This window comes from Hyla sarda, chromosome 8, assembly GCF_029499605.1.
Source record: "Hyla sarda isolate aHylSar1 chromosome 8, aHylSar1.hap1, whole genome shotgun sequence".
In the NCBI taxonomy this organism is placed as follows: Eukaryota; Metazoa; Chordata; class Amphibia; order Anura; family Hylidae; genus Hyla; species Hyla sarda.
Genome location: NC_079196.1, coordinates 164,847,085 through 164,867,662, shown reverse-complemented (window position 1 = coordinate 164,867,662; position 20,578 = coordinate 164,847,085). Strand labels below are relative to the sequence as shown.

Here is a 20,578-nt window from a genome sequence, read left to right as displayed (position 1 = left end):
TTTGCAAAACTATAAAATTATGTTTTCCTTCCATGATAAAGAGTTGCAGAGACTGGACTAAGCTGTTGGAGCATGTCTTGTCATCTCTGCATAATTGATATTCGGGGCTTAATGCTGGAAGCAAAGAAGGAAGGGGTTGGGAAGGGAGAAGGCATGCATGCTGCAGCTCAGCACATTTTTGTTCTAGCATTGCTACTCAAGCCAATGTTTGTTTACACATGGAAATATGGCACCAACAAGCAATTAGATAAATATTAATTTCCATTAATGTTACTATATTTCACAGATACAATCACCCCCTGGGAAGGGCCCTAACCCTTTATGTAAATTTAGTCAAAAACAGATATTACGTGGGTATGTTCTGCAACTCTTAGGAGTGCTTCTAAAAATGCAAGGAAAAAAATGCAAGTTTTTAATCTTAAATTGCTGTTTTGTATGCACTGCCAAAACCAAAAAAAATTTGTGCAAAGCCATGTCCAAGAGACAACAACATGTGCCCACTCATCCAACAGTGCAGAAGCTGAATGTGCTCCTGTCCAAGATTCTGGTGCTGCAGCCCCTCCCTTTTCAAGAGGTAGACTCTACACCTTTCAGAGAACTGATGGCTTGTGCCGAGCCAAGGTGGAGAGTCCCAAGCCCTCATTTCTTTGCAAAGAAGGCAGTACCAGCCCTGCACAATTTTTTGGAAGAGAAGGTGGGCCAGTCCTTGAGCTTGTCGGTGCGTACCAAAGTGCACGGCAGTGCCGACGTGTGGAGCTGTAACTACAGTCAGGGACATTACATGTGCTTTACGGCCCCCTGGGTGAATGTGGTTCCTGCACAGGCACAACAGCAACTTGGACAGGTCCCGCCACTTCCGTTTTCATGCTCTCAGGCCGTTGGTCCTGTGACAGTGTGAAACGCTACCTCCTCATCCTCCACCGTGTCCTCAGCCTCCACTGTAGGGACAAGTCTCAGTGCCTCTAAAGCATACCATGTGTGCAAGGCACGGCGAAGTCACGCTGTTCTTCACATAGTTTGCCTTTGCAAACGGAGACACACAGGGGAGCAACTGCTAAAAGAAATCAAATCATGGCTTACTCCACTAAAACTGGAAATGGGAACCATGGTGACTGACAATGGGAAGAACATCTTGTCTGAGCTGCGACAAGGAAACCTGAGCCATCCGCCCTGCATGGCACACGTGTTCAATCTGGTTGTCGAGTGATCCCTGAATTTTCCCCCCATCTGCAAGGCCTCCTAACAATGGAAAGGAAACTTTGCATGCACTTCAGCTACTCGTACACTGCAAAACACACCCTCTTTGAACTGCAGCGTCAGAACGGTATCCCCCAACATATTCTGATTTGCGACGTTTCCATGCATTGGAATTCCACCCTCCATATGTTGGACCGACTATACGAACAGAGAAAAGTCTTCACCGATTTCTTGATAATCCAAGCGGATAGTGGTACTCCCCTGTGTAACTTCAATGTCAACCAGTGGCAGCTCATATGTGACACCTGCCGTTTGCTCAGGCCTTTTGAGGAAGCCACCTTTTAGTCAGTCACCAAGATTATGGAATGAACAATGTCATTCCACTGCTTCCTCTACTACAACACGTGTTGGTAACGATGGCTGGTCAGGGCACTGGAGACGTGACGCCTACATCTCACTGCCACATGAGTTCTATGGGGTCTGAACTGGAGTAGGAGGATGAGGGGGAGGGGCACAGTGGAGCACAGTTTAGGTATCGCGCAATGAGTGGTTTATCTAGTCATCTGACAGGAGAGGAGGATCAGAAGCAGCCAGAGGAGCTAGAGGGTTATGAGAAAGTCGAGACAGAGGACCCAGACACACCATGGCAGTATGCAGTGGAGATGGAGGCAGGGAGTCCTCCTAGTCACTTACACAAATGGTACGATGCATGCTCATTTGCTTGCGTAGTGACCGCCGAATTGTCACCATTCGGCAGCGGGATGACTTCTGGATCTCCACCTTATTGGACCCTCGCTACTGGCACAAAATGAGGGCCTTTTTTACACCCACTGAGAGGGAGAACAAACTGACCTACTACAGAGACATCCTACATAGTCAGTTAGCCAATGCCTATTGGCGCGATCGTCCATACTCTCGCAGGTCTAACTCGGGGGGCCCTCTGCCCTCACCTTCCACTGCCATGGCTGCTAGGAAGGGGTGGGGTGGAAGGAGCAGTACCAGCTCCATCAGCAGCAGCCTGAGTCTACAGTCATTGATGAGTAGCTTTCTTCACCCACATAGTGAAGCAACTCATAAGCAGCAGGTCGATCTGGAGCAGGACCTGAACCAGCAGGGGGTGGCATACCTTGACATGACCATGCCAACACATCTTGAAGATCGGCAGGACTTCTGATCAGCCAAACTTGATTTGCCAGTAGTGTGCCATCAGGGTGGGTGTTTAGTGCGGCGGGGCCATAGTAACCCCAAGGAGAATGAAAAATGTCGAAAGACAGGATTTCCATTCACCAATGTCTGATGCATCACAGTAGACTGACCATGGTGGCACACCAACACTTCACAATTAAGGATAGTGCTAAACATATTTAAGGCGTTGCTCCCCAGTTACAAACATACCTCCGCATCAGACCGCAAGTAAGTATTGAGGATATGCATTACGTAAAAGCTAACTTTTAGTGATGTTCTTAGGATAAAATGTATGTACCCACATTTTTTTTAAATCAAACAAAAGGAAAGGTGTGCCAAAAACACCACGTGCCACCTACACCACCAAGTATTGAGGTGATTCAAAGACCTCTAAAAGGTGGAAGGGGACAACGTATGGTCCATCGTAATCGGTGGGGTTAAAATCTTCCCCTGTAAGGCCCTACTCTTGTATGAATTCCCTTCTTGGCGAGTGTAACTCGCCCTAAAAAGGGCAGCCCCAGACAGGAACCTCTCCCTATTTTCACCTACAAACAATGCCATTTCGTTTTTAGGTGGAAATAGAGAGAGTTTCCTGTCTGGGCCGCCCTTTTTAGGGTGAGTAAGACTTGCCAAGAAGGGAATTAATAGGGCGATAGTAGGGCCTTACAGGGGAAGTTTTTACCCCCACCTGCTACAATGGACAATACGTTGTTCCCTTCCACCTTTTCGAGGAAAGTGTTACTCGTCTTAAAAAGCGTGGCCCCACATAGGAACCAATCCCTATTTCATAGGGAGAGATTTCTGTGTGGGGCCGCCCTTTTTAGGGCAAGATACATTTGCAAAGAAGGGAATTAATAATGCGAGAGTAGGGCATTACAGGGGATTACAATGGATCATACGTTGTTTCCTTCCACCTTTTAGAAGTCTTTGCATTACATCAATACTTGGTGGGGTAGGTAGCACATGGTGTTTTTTGCACACCTTTCCTTTTGCTTGATTTAAAAAGAATTGTGTACATATATTTTATCCTAGAATATTATTAAAAGTTAAGTTTTTCGTAATGCATATCCTCAACACTTACTTGTGCTTACTAAAACTTTTACAAAAGAGACTGTTTTCTTCTGCGTAACTGCCTCATCTACTATTCTGATCCTGCCACCCACCTGATACCACATATCTGATAACAAGTTCTTCTTTGTTCACCCACCTTCATCACCTGGTACTGGTATTGCTACCCACCTCACCACTCTTTCACCGAGTCACTTTCAGGACTCCTTATGCTGCTGCCACCTCCAGTCTGTCTCATTCTGCCACCATATGTTCTCCTCGTGCTGATGCCACCTCCAGACTGTCTCATTCTGCCACCATATGTTCTCCTCATGCTGATGCCAGCTCCAGGCTCTCTTATTCTGACACCATATGTTCTCCTCATGCTGATGCCAGCTCCAAGCTGTCACATACTGCCACTATATGTTCTCCTCTTGCTGCTGCCACCTCCAGGCTGTGTCATTCAGTCACTATATGGTCTCCTTATGCTGCCGCCAACTCCAGGTTGTGTCATTAAGCCCCTATATGGTCTCCTCATGCTGCCGCCAACACCAGGCCATGTCATTCAGCCACTAAGCTGCCACCAACTCCAGGCTGTATCATTCAGCCACTATATGGTCTCTTCATGCTTCAGCCACCTCCACGCTGTGTCATTCAGCCACTATATGGTCTCCTCAAGCTGCCCCACCTCCATACTGTGTCATTCAGGCCCTATATAGTCTCCTTATGATGTGGCCAACTCCAGGCTGTGTCATTCAGTCCCTATATGCTGCTGACAACTCCAGGCTGTGTCATTCAGCCACTATATGGACTACTCATGCTGCTGCCACCTCCATGCTGTGTCTTTCAGGCACTGTATGGCCTCCTCTTTCTGCTGCTACCTCCACGCTGTGTCATTCAGCCCCTATATAGTCTCCTTATGATGTCGCCAACTCCAGGCTGTGTCATTCAGCCACTATATGGTCTTCTCATGCTTCCGCCATCTCCAGACTGTGTCATTCAGCCACTAAATGATCTCCTCACACTGCCGCAAACTCCAGGTTGTGTCCTTCAGCCTCTATATGCTGCTGCCAACTCCAGGCTGTGTCATTCAGCAACTATATGTTTTCCTCATGCTGCCACCAACTCCAGGCTGTGTCATTTTGCCACTATATGGACTACTCATGCTGCTGCCACCCCCACGCTGTGTCATTCAGCCACTTTATGGTCTATTCATACTGATGCCACCTTCAGGCTCTGTCATTGCGCCACTCTGCAACAGTGATTCTAATAGCGACGCCTCTGATCTGCATGTCATACTGAATAACAGTATTATTTCACAATCCTAGCACACACCCTATGTGTGTTACAGCTAGGCAAAGTGTTCTACACCCATATTGAGGCTCTCAGTAGGCCAGAAATAGACATTTTTAATAGGAATTCACCACAAATAAATTCAGACCTAAACACATTTTGTTGGACAATTTGGCGAATCGGCCGAATCAATTTTTTCAAAAATTCGCTCATCTCTAATAATAATAATAATTATTATTATTGTTAGTAGTATTACATATATATATATATATATATATATATGTATATATATAAATATAACGAACAGGTAGAAATGAAGGGAACCAGTGTCACGGATATTTTATTTCATCGGTACACGGACAATCTTCCAGGGGGGCAGCTAGTCAGCCATAGGCTGGGTAACAGCTATTGCTCGTGCATCAGTATTACATATATAACCTCTTGGGGATGCAATACGTCCTGCGGCTTTCCGGTCCCTGCCGCTAATCGAGCGGGGTCCGGACCAGGATGCCTGCTGAAATCGTTCAGCTGGCATCTCGTGCAAAGCCCTGGGGGAGTCCTGAGGTCAATTCAGACCAGTGATTAGCGGCAATTCCAGATCAATCGGGTCTCCGGTGACCCGGAAAAAAAGGGTGATAGGTGCTATCCAAGATGGCATCTATCACCCTTTACTAGCAGGAGTGAGGTGGCACGGGTGCCACCACACGATCACATGATCAGTCGGTCAGAGCGATCGACCAATCACTGTCCTGCTGGGCAGTGATCACCATTGATTGGGGCGGCGATTGGGGCCTTGTTTACCTCAGCAGAGGTCGGCGGGGTCCCTTCAGGCCGACGATGGAGCGACGATGGCAGGAGCAGCGGAGGCAGCAGGATACAGCAGGAGCTGAGACCTGTTCACCTCCTGCTGTTGCTTAGTGTGCCTAAAGCTGTTGCATAACTACAACTGCCAGCATGCCCTTCGCCGTCAGTGCATGCTGAGAGTTGTAGTTTTGAGACAGCTGAAGGCACACTGGTTGTGAAACACTGAGAGTGTGTTGCCTAACTCAGTGTTTCGCAACCAGTGTGTCTCCAGCTGTTGCAAAACTACAACTTCCAGCATGCTCTGACAGACCGTACATGCTGGGAGTTGTAGTTTTGCAACAGCTGGAGGCACACTGGTTGGGAAACACTGAGTTAAGTTACAAACTCTCACTGTTTTTTAACCAGTGTGCCTTCAGCTGTTGCATAACTACAACTCCCAGCATGCATGGACAGCCAAAGGGCATGCTGAGAGTTGTAGTTTTGCAACAGCTGGAGGTTTGCCCCCCCCCCCCCCATGTGAATGTACAGGTTTACAGTGAGTTTCCTGCTTCAAGTTTGACATGCGGCAAGCACACCCTTACACAGTTACACGTACTGGGAAACACTGTCATAGGGTATTTTTGGTATCGGAGGCAAGTGTAATGCTTGCATCCGGGTCCGTCCCTATGCAAATCCCTAATTAAGGCCTCATATGCGCATAGTGCTTTCTCACTTCGGATCCCTGTCATATTTCAAGGCAGCAGTTTAGGTCACATATGGGGTATCTCCGTAATCAGGAGAAATTGCCTAACAAATTTTGGAGGTCTTTTTCTCCTTTTACCCCTAAGTTGGGGTCTACACCAACATGTTATTGTAAATTTTTTTAAATTTTTTACGCTAACATGCTGGTGTTGCCCAATACTTTTCAAAAAGAAAAAAGGGAAAAAAGACCACCAAAATTTGTAACGCAATTTCTCCTGAGTACAGAAATACCTCATGTGTGGACATAAAATGCTCTGCGGTTGCACAACAGGGCTCAGTAGTAAGAGCGCACTATATACATTTGAGTCCTAAATTGGTGATTTGCACAGAGGTGGCTGATTTTACAGCGATTCTGACATAAATGCAAAAAAGTAAATACACACATGTGACCCCATTTTGGAAACTGCACCCCTCACGGAATATAACAGTGGGTATAGTGAGCCATAACACTCCACAGGTGTTTGACAAATTTTCGTTAAAGTTGGATGTGAAAATGACAAATTAATTTTCGTATGTAGCAACAAGAGAAGTACCACGTAGCGACTCACCACTTCTGTAGAAACTTGTTTAATTGTGCTGGTAATCGTACAGCTGGCACATAACAATGGGAACGGGTGTGCAGGGAGGGCTAGACGTGGCGGGGGGGGAGCTCGAGACTATGGATCCTATTTCGCATCCAGTGACGCTTCTTCCGGTCCTAGTGAGCCCAGGTGAGTCCGTAACTTATGCATCCCGCCCCTCTCTGGGGTGGAGTTAATAGGTACGAACAGACAATGTGAACATAGACATATACATCAGTGTAATACCAATTACAATGTGATCACCCAGTTAAAAAATATATCATTCAGACCTGTCACAGGTAAGGGGACAGATCATATCGATCATTCAGACCCAATGCGCCTAATGCATTGAGTCGGCTTATCCAATCGATTTCTTTCCTCATAAGGATATTGTTGCGATCTATCCCCTGTCCCTGTATTAATACCCTTTCGATACCTGCAAACTTTATTGTATTAAGATCATTTTTATGGATGTCTCTCATATGTAAGATGAATTTGGGGGCACCTTTTCCAGTTTTCAGACTATATAGATGTTCTCTGATTCGTTGATTTAGTTGTCTTTTAGTTTTTCCTATGTAGTAGAAACCGCAAGTACACATGAGGCAGTAAATCACATGTGTACTGCGGCATGAAATAAACTGTTGTACGGTAATTTTAACTCCCCCTAGTGAAAATTCCCGTTGTCCTAGATTGTTTTTGCAAAAACTACAATTTTTACATGAAAAATTACCATTAGGAGCCGTTTTGTGTAACCATGTTGTGGCGTCTTGTTTATTTTGTCTAGCGGCTAATTTTTTGATGTATCCTCCTATTGTTGTATTACGTTTGTAGGTTACAATGGGGCGATTTTTTGCTATTTTTTCTAGGTCGGGATCATCTTCGAGTATATACCAATTTTTTTTAATGGCTTGACTAATAAGACTATTCATGGGTGAGTTATGAAATGCAAAGACAAACCGCTGCATCTTATTTTCTTGCTTCTTTTTCCTCTTAATTTCTTGTCTATTTTTACTCTCCACCTTTTCATAGGCTCTCTCTATAATTTGTGCCGGATAGATACGTTCTGTTAACCTTTGTTTTAACTCTTCTGCCTGTAACTGATGTCCTGTTTCTTCTGAATTAATTCTCTTAAGTCGCATAAACTGACTGTTTGGGATGCTGTTATGGATGTGTTTGGGATGGGAACTATTGTAGTGTAGTAGTGAGTTCTGCATAATGTCCTTCCGATACCCTGTAGTTTTTATTCGGTTGTCCTCTATCCAAATTTTAACATCCAGAAAATCTAATGATTCACCTCTGAACTGGTACGTAAAATACATATTTTGTTGGTTCTGTTCGTTCATATATTTGATGAATTCTTGGAAGGTTGTTTCATCTCCATCCCATACTATGAAGATATCATCCACATAGGGAAGATATTTTTTAACTCTGGAGATATATGGATTGGACGTGGAAAATACCATTTGGTTCTCTAATGGTACCAAATGGTATTTTTCACGTCCAATCCATATATCTCCAGAATATAGTATGGGATGGAGATGAAACAACCTTCCAAGAATTCGTCAAATATATGAACGAACAGAACCAACAAAATATGTATTTTACGTACCAGTTCGGAGGTGAATCATTAGATTTTCTGGATGTTAAAATTTGGATAGAGGACAACCGAATAAAAACTACAGGGTATCGGAAGGACATTATGCAGAACTCACTACTACACTACAATAGTTCCCATCCCAAACACGTCCATAACAGCATCCCATACAGTTAGTTTATGCGACTTAAGAGAATTAATTCAGAAGAAACAGGATATCAGTTACAGGCAGAAGAGTTAAAACAAAGGTTAACAGAACGTAACTATCCGGCACAAATTATAGAGAGAGCCTATGAAAAGGTGGAGAGTAAAAATAGACAAGAAATTAAGAGGAAAAAGAAGCAAGAAAATAAGATGCAGCGGTTTGTCTTTGCATTTCATAACTCACCCATGAATAGTCTTATTAGTCAAGCCATTAAAAAAAATTGGTATATACTCGAAGCTGATCCCGACCTAGAAAAAATAGCAAAAAATCGCCCCATTGTAACCTACAAACGTAATACAACAATAGGAGGATACATCAAAAAATTAGCCGCTAGACAAAATAAACAAGACGCCACAACATGGTTAGACAAAAAGTCTCCTATTGGTAATTTTTTATGTAAAAATTGTAGTTTTTGCAAATACAATCTAGGACAACGGGAATTTTCACTAGGGGGAGTTAAAATTACCGTACAACAGTTTATTTCATGCCGCAGTACACATGTGGTTTACTGCCTCATGTGTACTTGCGGTTTCTACTACATAGGAAAAACTAAAAGACAACTAAATCAACGAATCAGAGAACATTTATATAGTCTAAAAACTGGAAAAGGTGCCCCCAAATTCATCTTACATATGAGAGACGTCAATAAAAATGATCTTAATACAATAAAGTTTGCAGGTATCGAAAGGGTATTAATACAGGGACAGGGGATAGATCGCAACAATATCCTTATGAGGAAAGAAATCGATTGGATAAGCCGACTCAATGCATTAGGCGCATTGGGTCTGAGTGATCGACATGATCTGTCCCCTTACCTGTGACAGGTCTGAATGATATATTTTTCAACTGGGTGATCACATTGTAATTGGTGTTACACTGATGTATATGTCTATGTTCACATTGTCTGTTCGTACCTATTAGCTCCACCCCAGAGAGGGGCGGGATGCATAAGTTACGGACTCACCTGTGCTCACTAGGACCGGAAGAAGTGTCACTGGACGCGAAATAGGATCCATCGTCTCGAGCTCCCCCCGCCACGTCTAGCCCTCCCTGCACACCCGTTCCCGTTGTTATGTGCCAGCTGTACGATTACCAGCTCAATTAAACAAGTTTCTACAGAAGTGGTGAGTCGCTACGTGGTACTTCTCTTGTTGCTACATACGAATGTGCTTATTTTCCATACACGTTTAGCACCACACTCCACCAGTCGGGAACGGATAGGTCCCATCACCTTGTCACAGTACGGAGAGCCATTAGTTTGCTGTGCCAGGTCTTTCTGCCTTTTTGTCACAGAAAAATTAATTTTCACTACAGTGCTGGTTTCACAAGGGAAAATAAGAAAAAAGCCCCCCCAAAATCTGTAGCACCATTTCTCCTGAGTATGGAAATACCCCATATGTGGATATAAAGTGCTCTGCGGGTGAACTATAATGCTAAGAAGAGAAGAAGCTCCACTGGGCTTTTGGAGAGAGGATGAGCATGGAATTGAAGGCCATGTGTGTTTACAAAGCCCCCATGGTGCCTGAACAGTGGACCCCCCCCCCACATGTGACCCCATTTTGGAAACTACACCCCTCACGTAATCTAATAAGGGGTGCAGTGAGCATTTACACCCCACAGGTATCTGACAGATTTTTGGAACAGTGGTCCGTGAAAATGAAAAATAAAATTTTTCGTTTGCACAGCCCATTGTTCCAAAGATCTGTCGAACGCCAGTTAGTGTAAATGCTCACTGCACCCCATATTAAATTCTGTGAGGGGTGTAGTTTCCAAAATGGGGTCACATGTGGGGGGTCCACTGTTCTGGCACCATGCAGGCTTTGTAAACGCACATGGCCCCCGACTTCCATTCCCAAAAATTTTTTCCCCAAAAGCTCAATGGCACTCCTTCTCTTCTGAGCATTGTAGTTCTCCTGCAGAACCCTTTACATCGACATATGGGGTATTTACATACTAAGAAGAAATGGTGTTACAAATTTTGGGAGGCTTTTTCTCCTATTACCACTTGTGAAAATGAAAAATTTGAATGTGACTGTAAAAAACAATATTTGGGGAGGACAAAAAGAACATTGAAATTAAGAATAGCTGAACACATTAATAATATAAAAAAAGGAGATTTAAAACATCCATTATCAACACATTTTTCAATAACCCACAACAGAGATCCATCAAATTTAAAATTCATAGGACTCCAAATAATCAAACCAGATTGGATGGGGGGTAGTTATATGATTAAAATGTCTAGGTCCGAGAGTATGTGCAGAAAAGGAAAAAAGAAAGGAAACAAAGGGGGCGCTATCTAAGTGCCGTAAATGGTGGTAATCGCGAAGGTTGAAAATTAGCGTATACAGGAATAGTGGAGCCAAATTAAAGTGTGTGTTACCACACTCACCTTCTAGTGTTGTGCAAGCTCAGGCACAACACTGATGTGGGCTTTCTGAGTGCATGCACTCTAGACGTTCTCCTCTGGGCTGCCAAGCATCTATCCCGATACTCCGTGGTGTCGGTCTGGCGGATAGTGGTGTGGATACTGGGTGACCTCGGCAAGGTGCTTAACCAGTCCTGGTGAAAAAACGGCGATGCTTCTCTGGGGCGCCTCCGGATCCGTAGATGGTTCAGCTCCCAACCCAGGTGGGGGTTGAGGAAGGAGGAAGATACGGGAACGATTTGAAAGTTTTAAAAGCTTTATTCAGACGACGCGTTTCGCAAGGGGTCCCTTGCTTCATCAGGTCATAGATAACAGGGGTACAGACAGTCTTTATATACAGTGTGTACTTCAAAAAGTGCGGGAGTTTGTGACAGGTGTGGTGCGTCACCTGGGTGCCGGATGTGACGTGCCGGCTGAGAACGGGAGTGTTCATTCATAAAATGTGCTGTTTGTATACAATGTACCTAGTGTAACTTTGTGGTTGGATGTAGAGAGAGCTGCTGGGTGTATCATGTTCGGCTTAGAGGATGTTCTCAATGTGTTGGTAAGTGGGAAACTGCGATTTGGTTCGCTTGAGGAAAAAATGTCAGTAGACTGCGGGAATACTAGGAAATATTTTGCTAATATATTGGAATATAATACAATATAATATTGTGAGTTGAATATTCCATATATTATGTTTCTGTGTAATGCATCTCGTATATCAATTGTAATTGATGAAGATACCAGGTGATTACTAGTGTATTAGTGTGTAAAAAAGATTATTTTATTTCTTTTACACTATAAGTTATGCTGCTGCATACTATGAAATTGTGTCTATCGTATGAGACGATATGTACATTATGATAATAATCTTTCTGGTTAAGCTTGCTATTCTGATATAATCGTGTTAATGAAAAGGGTTTTTGTTTATATTTATATGTATACTTATTGTCGCTTGTTGTGATGTCATGATAAGTTTTTTGGTTATTGACAAATGTATATTGGATATACAGAAAAATGCTGGTATCAGCCTATTAATTTATTAATTGGTGGTTGATATTTGTTGGTTCGTGCGCTTTTGGCTGTCTATAGATGGGTACGGAGGTACAAGGCGGAAAAATGCCTTTGGTGGAGAGTGTATGGATGTAGGGTAGGTGCAAAAATGATTGGTAGTGATTGTCACACTGTGGTGAGATCTCATAATTATGTGTATAGTATATTGAGATCACAGTATTCCACTGTCTTTCTCATGGGTGGTGAACATATAATATCACAGTTGGCAGAATAATCAATAATACATGGATACAAACAAATAGGTGGGGAAAAAAACATATATAAAACCATGTATAACAATTATATATATATAAAAAGCATACACATGTGGAAGTGACCTATAGAGGTACACTCTAAAATTGGACATATAATACTTGATAAAAACAATAATAAAAATATTGAGGTGTATGTATAAAAAAGTAATGATGTAGAGGACACAAATTGAAATGCGTCATTTGGGTGGTGATTTGATGTAAATATATTTATGGAAATAATGGTGGTGGGCCCTGTAGATGTTGGATGTATTGGGTGGAATAAGCCTAAAGTTGTTAACGTATAAGTTCCACTGCTTCATTCAGACCTCTTGGGACTAAGGTGCCAAGGCGGAATATCCAGAACATCTCTCGTTTGGATAGTTCTTCGAATCTATTGTGGACAGTATCTTCAATGTGATCTATTGGATATATACAGATCGGATTTTTGATCAGAGGGTGTTTTTCCCGACAGTGACGGGAGACACTATGTAGGGTATATCCTTTCTTGATGTTTGTTCTATGGTTATTTAACCTAAGGTGTAATTCTTGTGTCGTGCGGCCCACATATTGTTGTCCACAGCAGCATTCGATTACATAGATTACATAGTTGGAACAACAATTCAAACGGTGTTTTATGGTGAATATTTCACCGGAGGTGAAGCTCGTATGTGTTTTTATGTCTGCTTTGAGGGTGTTGCAGCACAGGCACCGTTTTTTGTGACACCTATATACCCCATATTCATTTCTTGGGTCTTTGTTCTTATTGTTCCGTTTGTTTTGCTGTCTTAATTTACTTGGGGCTAAGATGGATTTCAAGGTTGGTGCTCTCCTAAAAGTGACATTCGGTGCTATTGGTATAGTTTCTTTCAGAATCTGATCGGTTTGTAGGATATGCCAGTGCCTCTTGAGTATGGATTTGATATGACCATGTGCATGATTATATGTGGTGATAAAATTTAATCTAATTGGTTCTTTTTCAGTATCTGATGATTTATTTTTTGCAATTAGACATTCCTCTTGGGATAGTTGGTTTGCCTTATTGAATGCCTCCTTGATCAATTTGTTAGGATATCCTTTTGCTTGGAATCGTTTTTTTAGAAGTGATGCTTGTTGGTGGAATGTACGTGTTTGAGTACAATTTTTCCGGATCCTTTTGAACTGGCTGAATGGAATATTTGTCTTCCATTTTTTGAAATGAGCGCTATTGAAGGAGAGGTAGCTATTGGCGTCTACTCTTTTAAAATATGTAGCGGTATGGATACTGGATTGGTCATGTGAAATTATGAGATCCAGATATTCGATTTTTTCTGATGATGATTGTGCAGTGAGAGTGAGTCCCCAAGGATTGCTATTGATGTTTTCCAAGAATTCAGGAATATATTCTTGCGGTCCTTTCCAGACTAAGAAAAGGTCATCAATATACCTCTTATATATGATGACATAGTCCTTGAACAATTTTTGTGAGGTGATGAAGAGGTCTTCGAATTTACCCATCACAAGATTGGCATAAGATGGTGCCACCCTGGTCCCCATCGCAGTACCGCGTATTTGGTGATAGGTGGCACCGTCATAGTGAAAGAAATTATTTGTTAGAATCATTTCCAAGCAGTTTATCAGAAACCTTTTTTGGGGTTCTGGTATTGAAGCATCTTCTTGGAATATATCATTGATGCAAGATAAACCAATATGATGTTGAATGTTGCTGTATAGAGCAGCAACATCCATAGTGATGAACATACATTCATTGTTCCATTCAGTATCTTGTAGTGTTAGGATGAGATCATCAGAATTCTTGAGATAACTGGGTAGTGACTGTACATATTTTTGTAAAATGAGGTCCAAAAACTGTGAGATGTTGGATGTGGAGCTGTTAATGCCTGAAATTATGGGACGTCCAGGTGGATGAGTGGAATTTTTATGTATTTTTGGAAGGTGATAATAATATGGTTGTGAAGGATTGGTGATGATTAGAAACTTTTTTTCTTCTTTTGTGATGATCCCTTCCTTGTAGGCCTCCTCTACAATGTTGATGATTTTCTTTTGTAATGCTGGGTGAGGGTTTTCTTGGGTTTTACTATAATAATTGGGGTCTCCCAGAATATTCATGGCTTCTTGGTGGTAGTCTTCGTAATTTTGCACGACAATGCTACCACCTTTGTCTGCGGATCTTATTACTATCTCAGGATTATTTTTCAGCGTATTCAGGGCTTGTCTTTCTTTTTTTGAAAGCAATCCTTCTTTGGTGTCCGGTGGATTAATAGGTAAAGTTTTCAGGTCATTGGCTACTAAATCATGGAATGTCTTGATCAGATGACCCTGATTATAGACTGGGTAGAATTTAGATTTATTTTTTATGGCGGGATGTACGCCAGGTGGGGGATTTTTATGTGTATCTGGAGTAAGTATGGAGGTGTTATCCATTGTTTCTTTTAGACGATCTTGTATTTGAAAGTGTCTATGTAGAGTCAATTTGCGGGTGAAGTGATGGAGGTCCAGAAACAGGGTGAAATCATCTGGTTTATGGACTGGACAGAAGGACAATCCCTTGTTTAAGAGACTAGTCTCATATGTCGTCAGTGTATGATTGGATAGATTAAAGATCTTCATGCCTGTGTTGGTGAAGTCATCAGATTTAATAGGGGTTACTGTAGTTTTCTCTCTTTTCTTTCTTTTGTTGTTTCCTCCTCGTTTTCCTCGTCTGTGTTTTTTCTTTTTGTTTGTTTCTTCGGTGTGAAGAACTGTTCCATGGTTTTTTGTTTGGTTTTGGGTTTTATAGTTGTCCCTAAAAAAAACCCTTGTGATGTTGAAGCCTCGCATGGTTTTAGGAATGGAACCGATGCTACCATTCCAAGGCTGGAATTGTCTACAATGGTGATGTTTTCCACTAAGGTGAGAATAGTTGGTGTGTTTGCTAGACTGATGTCAGGATCTGATCTTGAGGGGGTTAACTCGTGCGTAGTGAGGATCGACAGATCGTCTTCTAATGCTTTCTCTCTGGTTGGAGATGGTGAGAGTTGTAAAGCTGTAGTGACCGTGCATTCACTAGGGTGACCTCGGCCTAGTTCTTCCTGAAGTCGATCAATGTTGCTTCTGATCTCAAGGATCTGGACCTTTGTCTGGATTGGTGTAGCTGGAAGGTTATCCTCCGGTAGGAAGAGATCTTCTGATGGAGTGAGTTCGGTAATGTGTGGGTCCGAATTTGACGTACTTGGATTAATGTATGACTTACCTTTAAGGGTCATACATATTGGATTTTTTTCGATGTGATGTTGGCTATTGGTATTGGTGATAATGGTGTTGTTATTATTGTTGCCAATGTTATTGGGAGTAGTAATAACTGTGCCGGTGGTTCTGGAATCGGAGGTCCTGGCACGGTGGTCTAAAGTACCTCTACTGGTGTTAATGTAGGTTCTTGTATTGTAGGTCATTTTATTGTACAAATTTTTGGAGGGTGAATGGGTTTTTGACCCTGTACGGGGTAATATACGCGAAGTGTATCTGGGTTTCTGTTTGTGCAAAGTGAGAGTGGTGGTTGGGTTATTGTAATTCTTTTGATGATTGTGTGTGTTTGTATGAATGTTTTCTGAGAGTTCCGATGTGGGTTTTTTGTTCCGAGAGTAAAATGATGTACGAATTTGGATCAATGGAACCAAAAGGTTTGAACTCCAGTTTTGAGCGGTTTTCTATGATGTAGTTCCCCTCCGACCACCGCCCGCCGCCATGTTTTTACTCTTGTCGGCGGCCCGTGGTTTGATGGGAACTTCATCCAATTGTGCCAGATATTCCGTGTTCCTAATTAAATTTTGTTATTGTATATATTGTATAATTTTTTATATATTTTCATTTCTTAGTTTATTCACATTAACCTTTTTTATTTTAATTTTCATTATTATTATTTCCATTTTTATTTTCATTTTTTATTTACATTAACCTTTTAGATTTTTATTCCCATTACCATTATTATTTCCATTTTTATTTGTATTTTTTATTCCATTTTATATATTTTTTTATTTAAATTTTTTTGTTTTATTCTATTTTATTTCCATTTTTATTTCCATTATTACGGTCAATATTTACTATATTTATTTTGTTTTTTTCATATGTATTGATAATTCATTTGTATCCAACATTTTCCTTATTTATATATACACTTTTTCATTACAATCACTATCTTTTCATATCTTTCTGTAAGTATGTATGTAAAATCATTACATTTAATCATGTGATACTGATCATATGTCTTTTATATATGTCCATTTAGTACAATTGTTGTGCTACTTGTGGTGTACTTATTTATTTATTTAACATTTGCAGCAATTATATTTATTGATTTTACCATATTGTTGAACCACAAGTGGCATGAATGATCTAATCGTCCGACAAAGCCGGGTGTGAACAACGTTCTATCCGGTTTGCTCCGCTCCATTGTTTTGGTGGATCTATGAGACAATCCACCACAATCCACAGACCGTGGTTTCTTAACTGTTAGTTATCACCAACAGGTGTAAATTCATTATAAAAACAGCGTCACTACCAAATTTTATTATATACACATTTCTACTGAGGAAGGGGTCGGAGGACTGCTGTTCCCAGTGCCCCGAAACACGTTTAGGAGTCTGCCACTGTTCACACAGTTTGTATCTAGTGTCCGTTTGCTAACTTATAGGTCCTGGCAACAGAAGAGTTAATTTAAGCCACATTCCGCCCTGCCTGGCCGCCGCCATACCTTGAATCATCTTCCGCAGCCTACACCTCCCGCAGCATAAGCCTCCACGTGGGACGCCATTCTGGGACCATCTACCGCTCCCGAACGCATCTCTGCCTCCAGATCCACCACCGCTCCCGTGCAGACTGACACTCTTGCCGGAGTGTCAGAACAGTTCCATCTTCAGTGAGCCGGGAAGCCGGTGTGAACATTGCTTCACGCTCCCCTGGCGTGGGAGCCAGCGGTACGGAACTTCCTACTGCGCCCCCCTGCCATTGGGGCTGCTAGGGAAACGGACGAATCTAGCGTTCTCCCACCATCGGGGCATGAGAGGAGTGTAAGGCTGCGATCCACGTCAAAGATCCATCAAGCCGCCAGAAGCAGTGGTGAGAGATACTCTAACTACAATTGTATCATACATCTGGACATTGATTCTATGTTACAAGCATAAACTGAACTTTCATTGATTTTATTATACTCTATTTTTGCTCGTTAATCAATGGACCTTTCTCCATACATAACGGAACACTAGTATACAGGACATTATCATTCTATTCATTTTTTACTTTTTTACATAATAATTTTTATTTGATATCCCACTAGGGCCCAGTGGGATTATCACTAGATAGTGCCAGTCTAATGTGTTAATCTGTTATTCATTTTAATATTCATAATCAATTAAAAATTATTTTAGGATCAACGCTGTTACATTTCAATTCATTTCCACCCTCATCATTATGCACCATTTGGTGAGGCCCTAGAGGTATAAGCTTTTTTTTTTGCAATTTATTGTCATTTTGGTTGCCGGTGGGGTCCGGCTATAGCTTACAAATACCTCGGTCCTTCTGTTGTGAGCTGCACCTAACTTTAAGATTTGTAAATTACTTCTATTAAAAAATCTTTACCCTTCCAGTACTTTTTAGCAGCTGTATGCTACAGAGAAAATTCTGTTCTTTTTTGAATTTCTTTTTTCCACAGTGCTCTCTGTTGACACCTCTGTCCGTGTCAGGAACTGTCCAGAGCAGCATAGGTTTGCTAAGGGGATTTTCTCCTGCTCTTGACACTTTCTGACATGGACAGAGGTGTCATCAGAAAGCACTGTGGTCAGACATAAAATAAATCCAAAAAGAAAAGAATTTCCTCTTTAGTATACAGTTGCTAATAAGTACAGAAAGGATTTTAAAAAAATTAATAGAAGTAATTTACAAATCTGTTTTTCTTTGAGCCTTAGTGAACTTTTGCTTTAATCATAATGTAAGCTAAATGAAAATATTTCCTTGCAAAACTACCATCTACCTGCAGGTGGGGATACAACACTAGCAAAGAACATAAACTCTTTCCTCTTTCAGATGTCTATAACACAATTTGGCCTCACACACATTTATATGAAAACTCTAATTATTTTAATTAATTGGCAAAGCCACCTGTTAATAAACTGAATTAAGTTTTTTTTGTATTCAAAAATATAAATACATTTGTAAAAATTATTTGTAAGAAATGATTTTATAATACTATATGTAACATTATACATGTATGTAATATCATTACTGCTATGAAAATTCCAAAACATTCATAGTGCTAAAAATAATATGTCTAGTAATGAACTGTAACTTTAAATAAGCACTCATAGTCTCTATGTAAATAAGAGACTTTGAATATAAATTGATCTTATTAATGCAAATGGTATCTTCTCAGTATAGCTATTACACATAATTTATTGGCCATGATTATGGCACAATACTCCCGCAGAAGCTGGCTATTACAATTCCATTTGAGGAGGTAATGTGCTTTCTTCAGTACAATAATAATAATAAAAAATAATAATAAAATCACTTTTTTCTATAAATACATAAAGATAACAAATATAAAAAAAATAAAAATCAACTCACTTAAAAGTTGTTTTTGTGGATCTGTAAAGTTTAAGTTACCATGCCAAAAAGGATTTATCAAAGGGGAGCATTTGTCCTTAACTGGAAAAGAAAGAAGAGAAATTAAACAATAACAATAGAAGTGGGTGACATCTTGTAAAAGAGATATTCACACATTATTGATGGTACTTACATTTACACATCCGCCACAGTCCTGAGTGTGAACTCATGGTCTCTGATATGTTGTTCTTTATCTCCAATTTAGAAGCATCAATAATATACCAAAAATCTGTTCCAATAGCAACCACCAAAAAAATAAAGCTTAGAATACCCACAAAGGCAACAAAGAAAGACAAGACACTCAACTTGAGCTTCATTGTAGATCTGGTTATTAATATACTCCAGTAATTCAGTAGTCATCTAGGAAGTACATTTCAATGCAATGTTTTTCCATCAGGATGAAACAAATATCATCTTGTCCCTTCAGTCCCACAGTAAAATCTGCCTTCTTCTTGGTTCAAACAGTCCCAGTAATGTTATAGTTCAGCCAGTGGCAGGCATGGCAATTCAGCAGACGCTGCTCAGAGCATGCAACAAGCTGAGCACTGAAAGCTTTATAAATAAGGCAGACATGGAGAAGGCAGAGAGGAATACGGTATTGCGAGCCACTAATGCACTGCACATTTTAATGATTTTGGAAAGGGTGCCCTTGCATCGTGCCTATGACAAAGCAAAGTAACATTTGTAATGAATTTGAATTGATCGATTCCTTAACTAATTGTACAATCCAATCCCATTCTATTCCTTATCCTTTATATATTAATTGCTACTAGGAATGATCCAGGCGCATAAAATATGTATGACCTCTTATTGATCCCTTGGTGGTAATTCTCATTCTGAATACAATGTAGTAAAGATTCACAGTAGAAGTACTCTAAGGGACCTCTTACACAGTGCAGTTTTCAGATAGTTTTGTTGAAGTTTTACTGGGCAGATTATATATATATATATATATATATATATATATATATATATATACTCTTTTTTTCTTTCTTTAATCCATTCCAGTGGATTCAAAAGAGAGAAGAAGTGTCATCTGTTCTGATTATTACCTTATTTATTATGATCCACACCAGTGGTCTTGCACAGAGCAGTTTTGCTGCTAGTCAAAAACATGTGTGGATCATAATGAATTATGATAATGTAAAGAAGAAGCATCTGTTCTTTATTAGCTCTAATTCATCGTGATTCACACCTGGCTTTGGATTCAAAACTGCACTATGTAAGAGCACCCTAAAAATTAAGTATATGATTTAAGCACTTGAGGACATGGTGATCTATAAATATATATATATATATATATATATATATATATATATATATATATATAACCAAAGGATAAATTGGCCAGCACTATTGATCCAAACTATTGTAAAAACCTGGCTTGCAGGTGCAGGCTGCTGGGCTAAATATACAGCAACAGGAGAATACAGCATCACACTGCTAGCACAAAGATATAGATGAAACATGAGTATATAGATAAAACATGAGTATATAGATAGAACATGAAAAGCTATACAGCTGTAATGCAATAAATGAAGATATGAAACTATGAAAATATGAGGTACTTAGCTTGCAAATTTGGCGCCAAATAGCGTGGAC

General features: G+C 40.7%; 1 protein-coding gene across 2 annotated transcripts in view; it reads right to left on the bottom strand.

The window, feature by feature from the left end:
* The window catches only part of TMEM114 (transmembrane protein 114), a 69,395-nt gene extending 49,874 nt beyond the window's left edge, over window positions 1-19,521 (bottom strand). For both annotated transcript variants that reach the window (XM_056535812.1, XM_056535813.1), the window contains exons 1-2: window positions 19,110-19,521; window positions 18,938-19,018 (exon numbers count right to left, since the gene is read on the bottom strand). In XM_056535812.1, coding sequence (XP_056391787.1) covers window positions 18,938-19,018; window positions 19,110-19,293 — 265 coding nt within the window. In that variant the 5' untranslated portion in view covers window positions 19,294-19,521. The remainder of the gene's footprint in view (window positions 1-18,937; window positions 19,019-19,109) is intronic.
* Window positions 19,522-20,578: the final 1,057 nt, after the last annotated feature.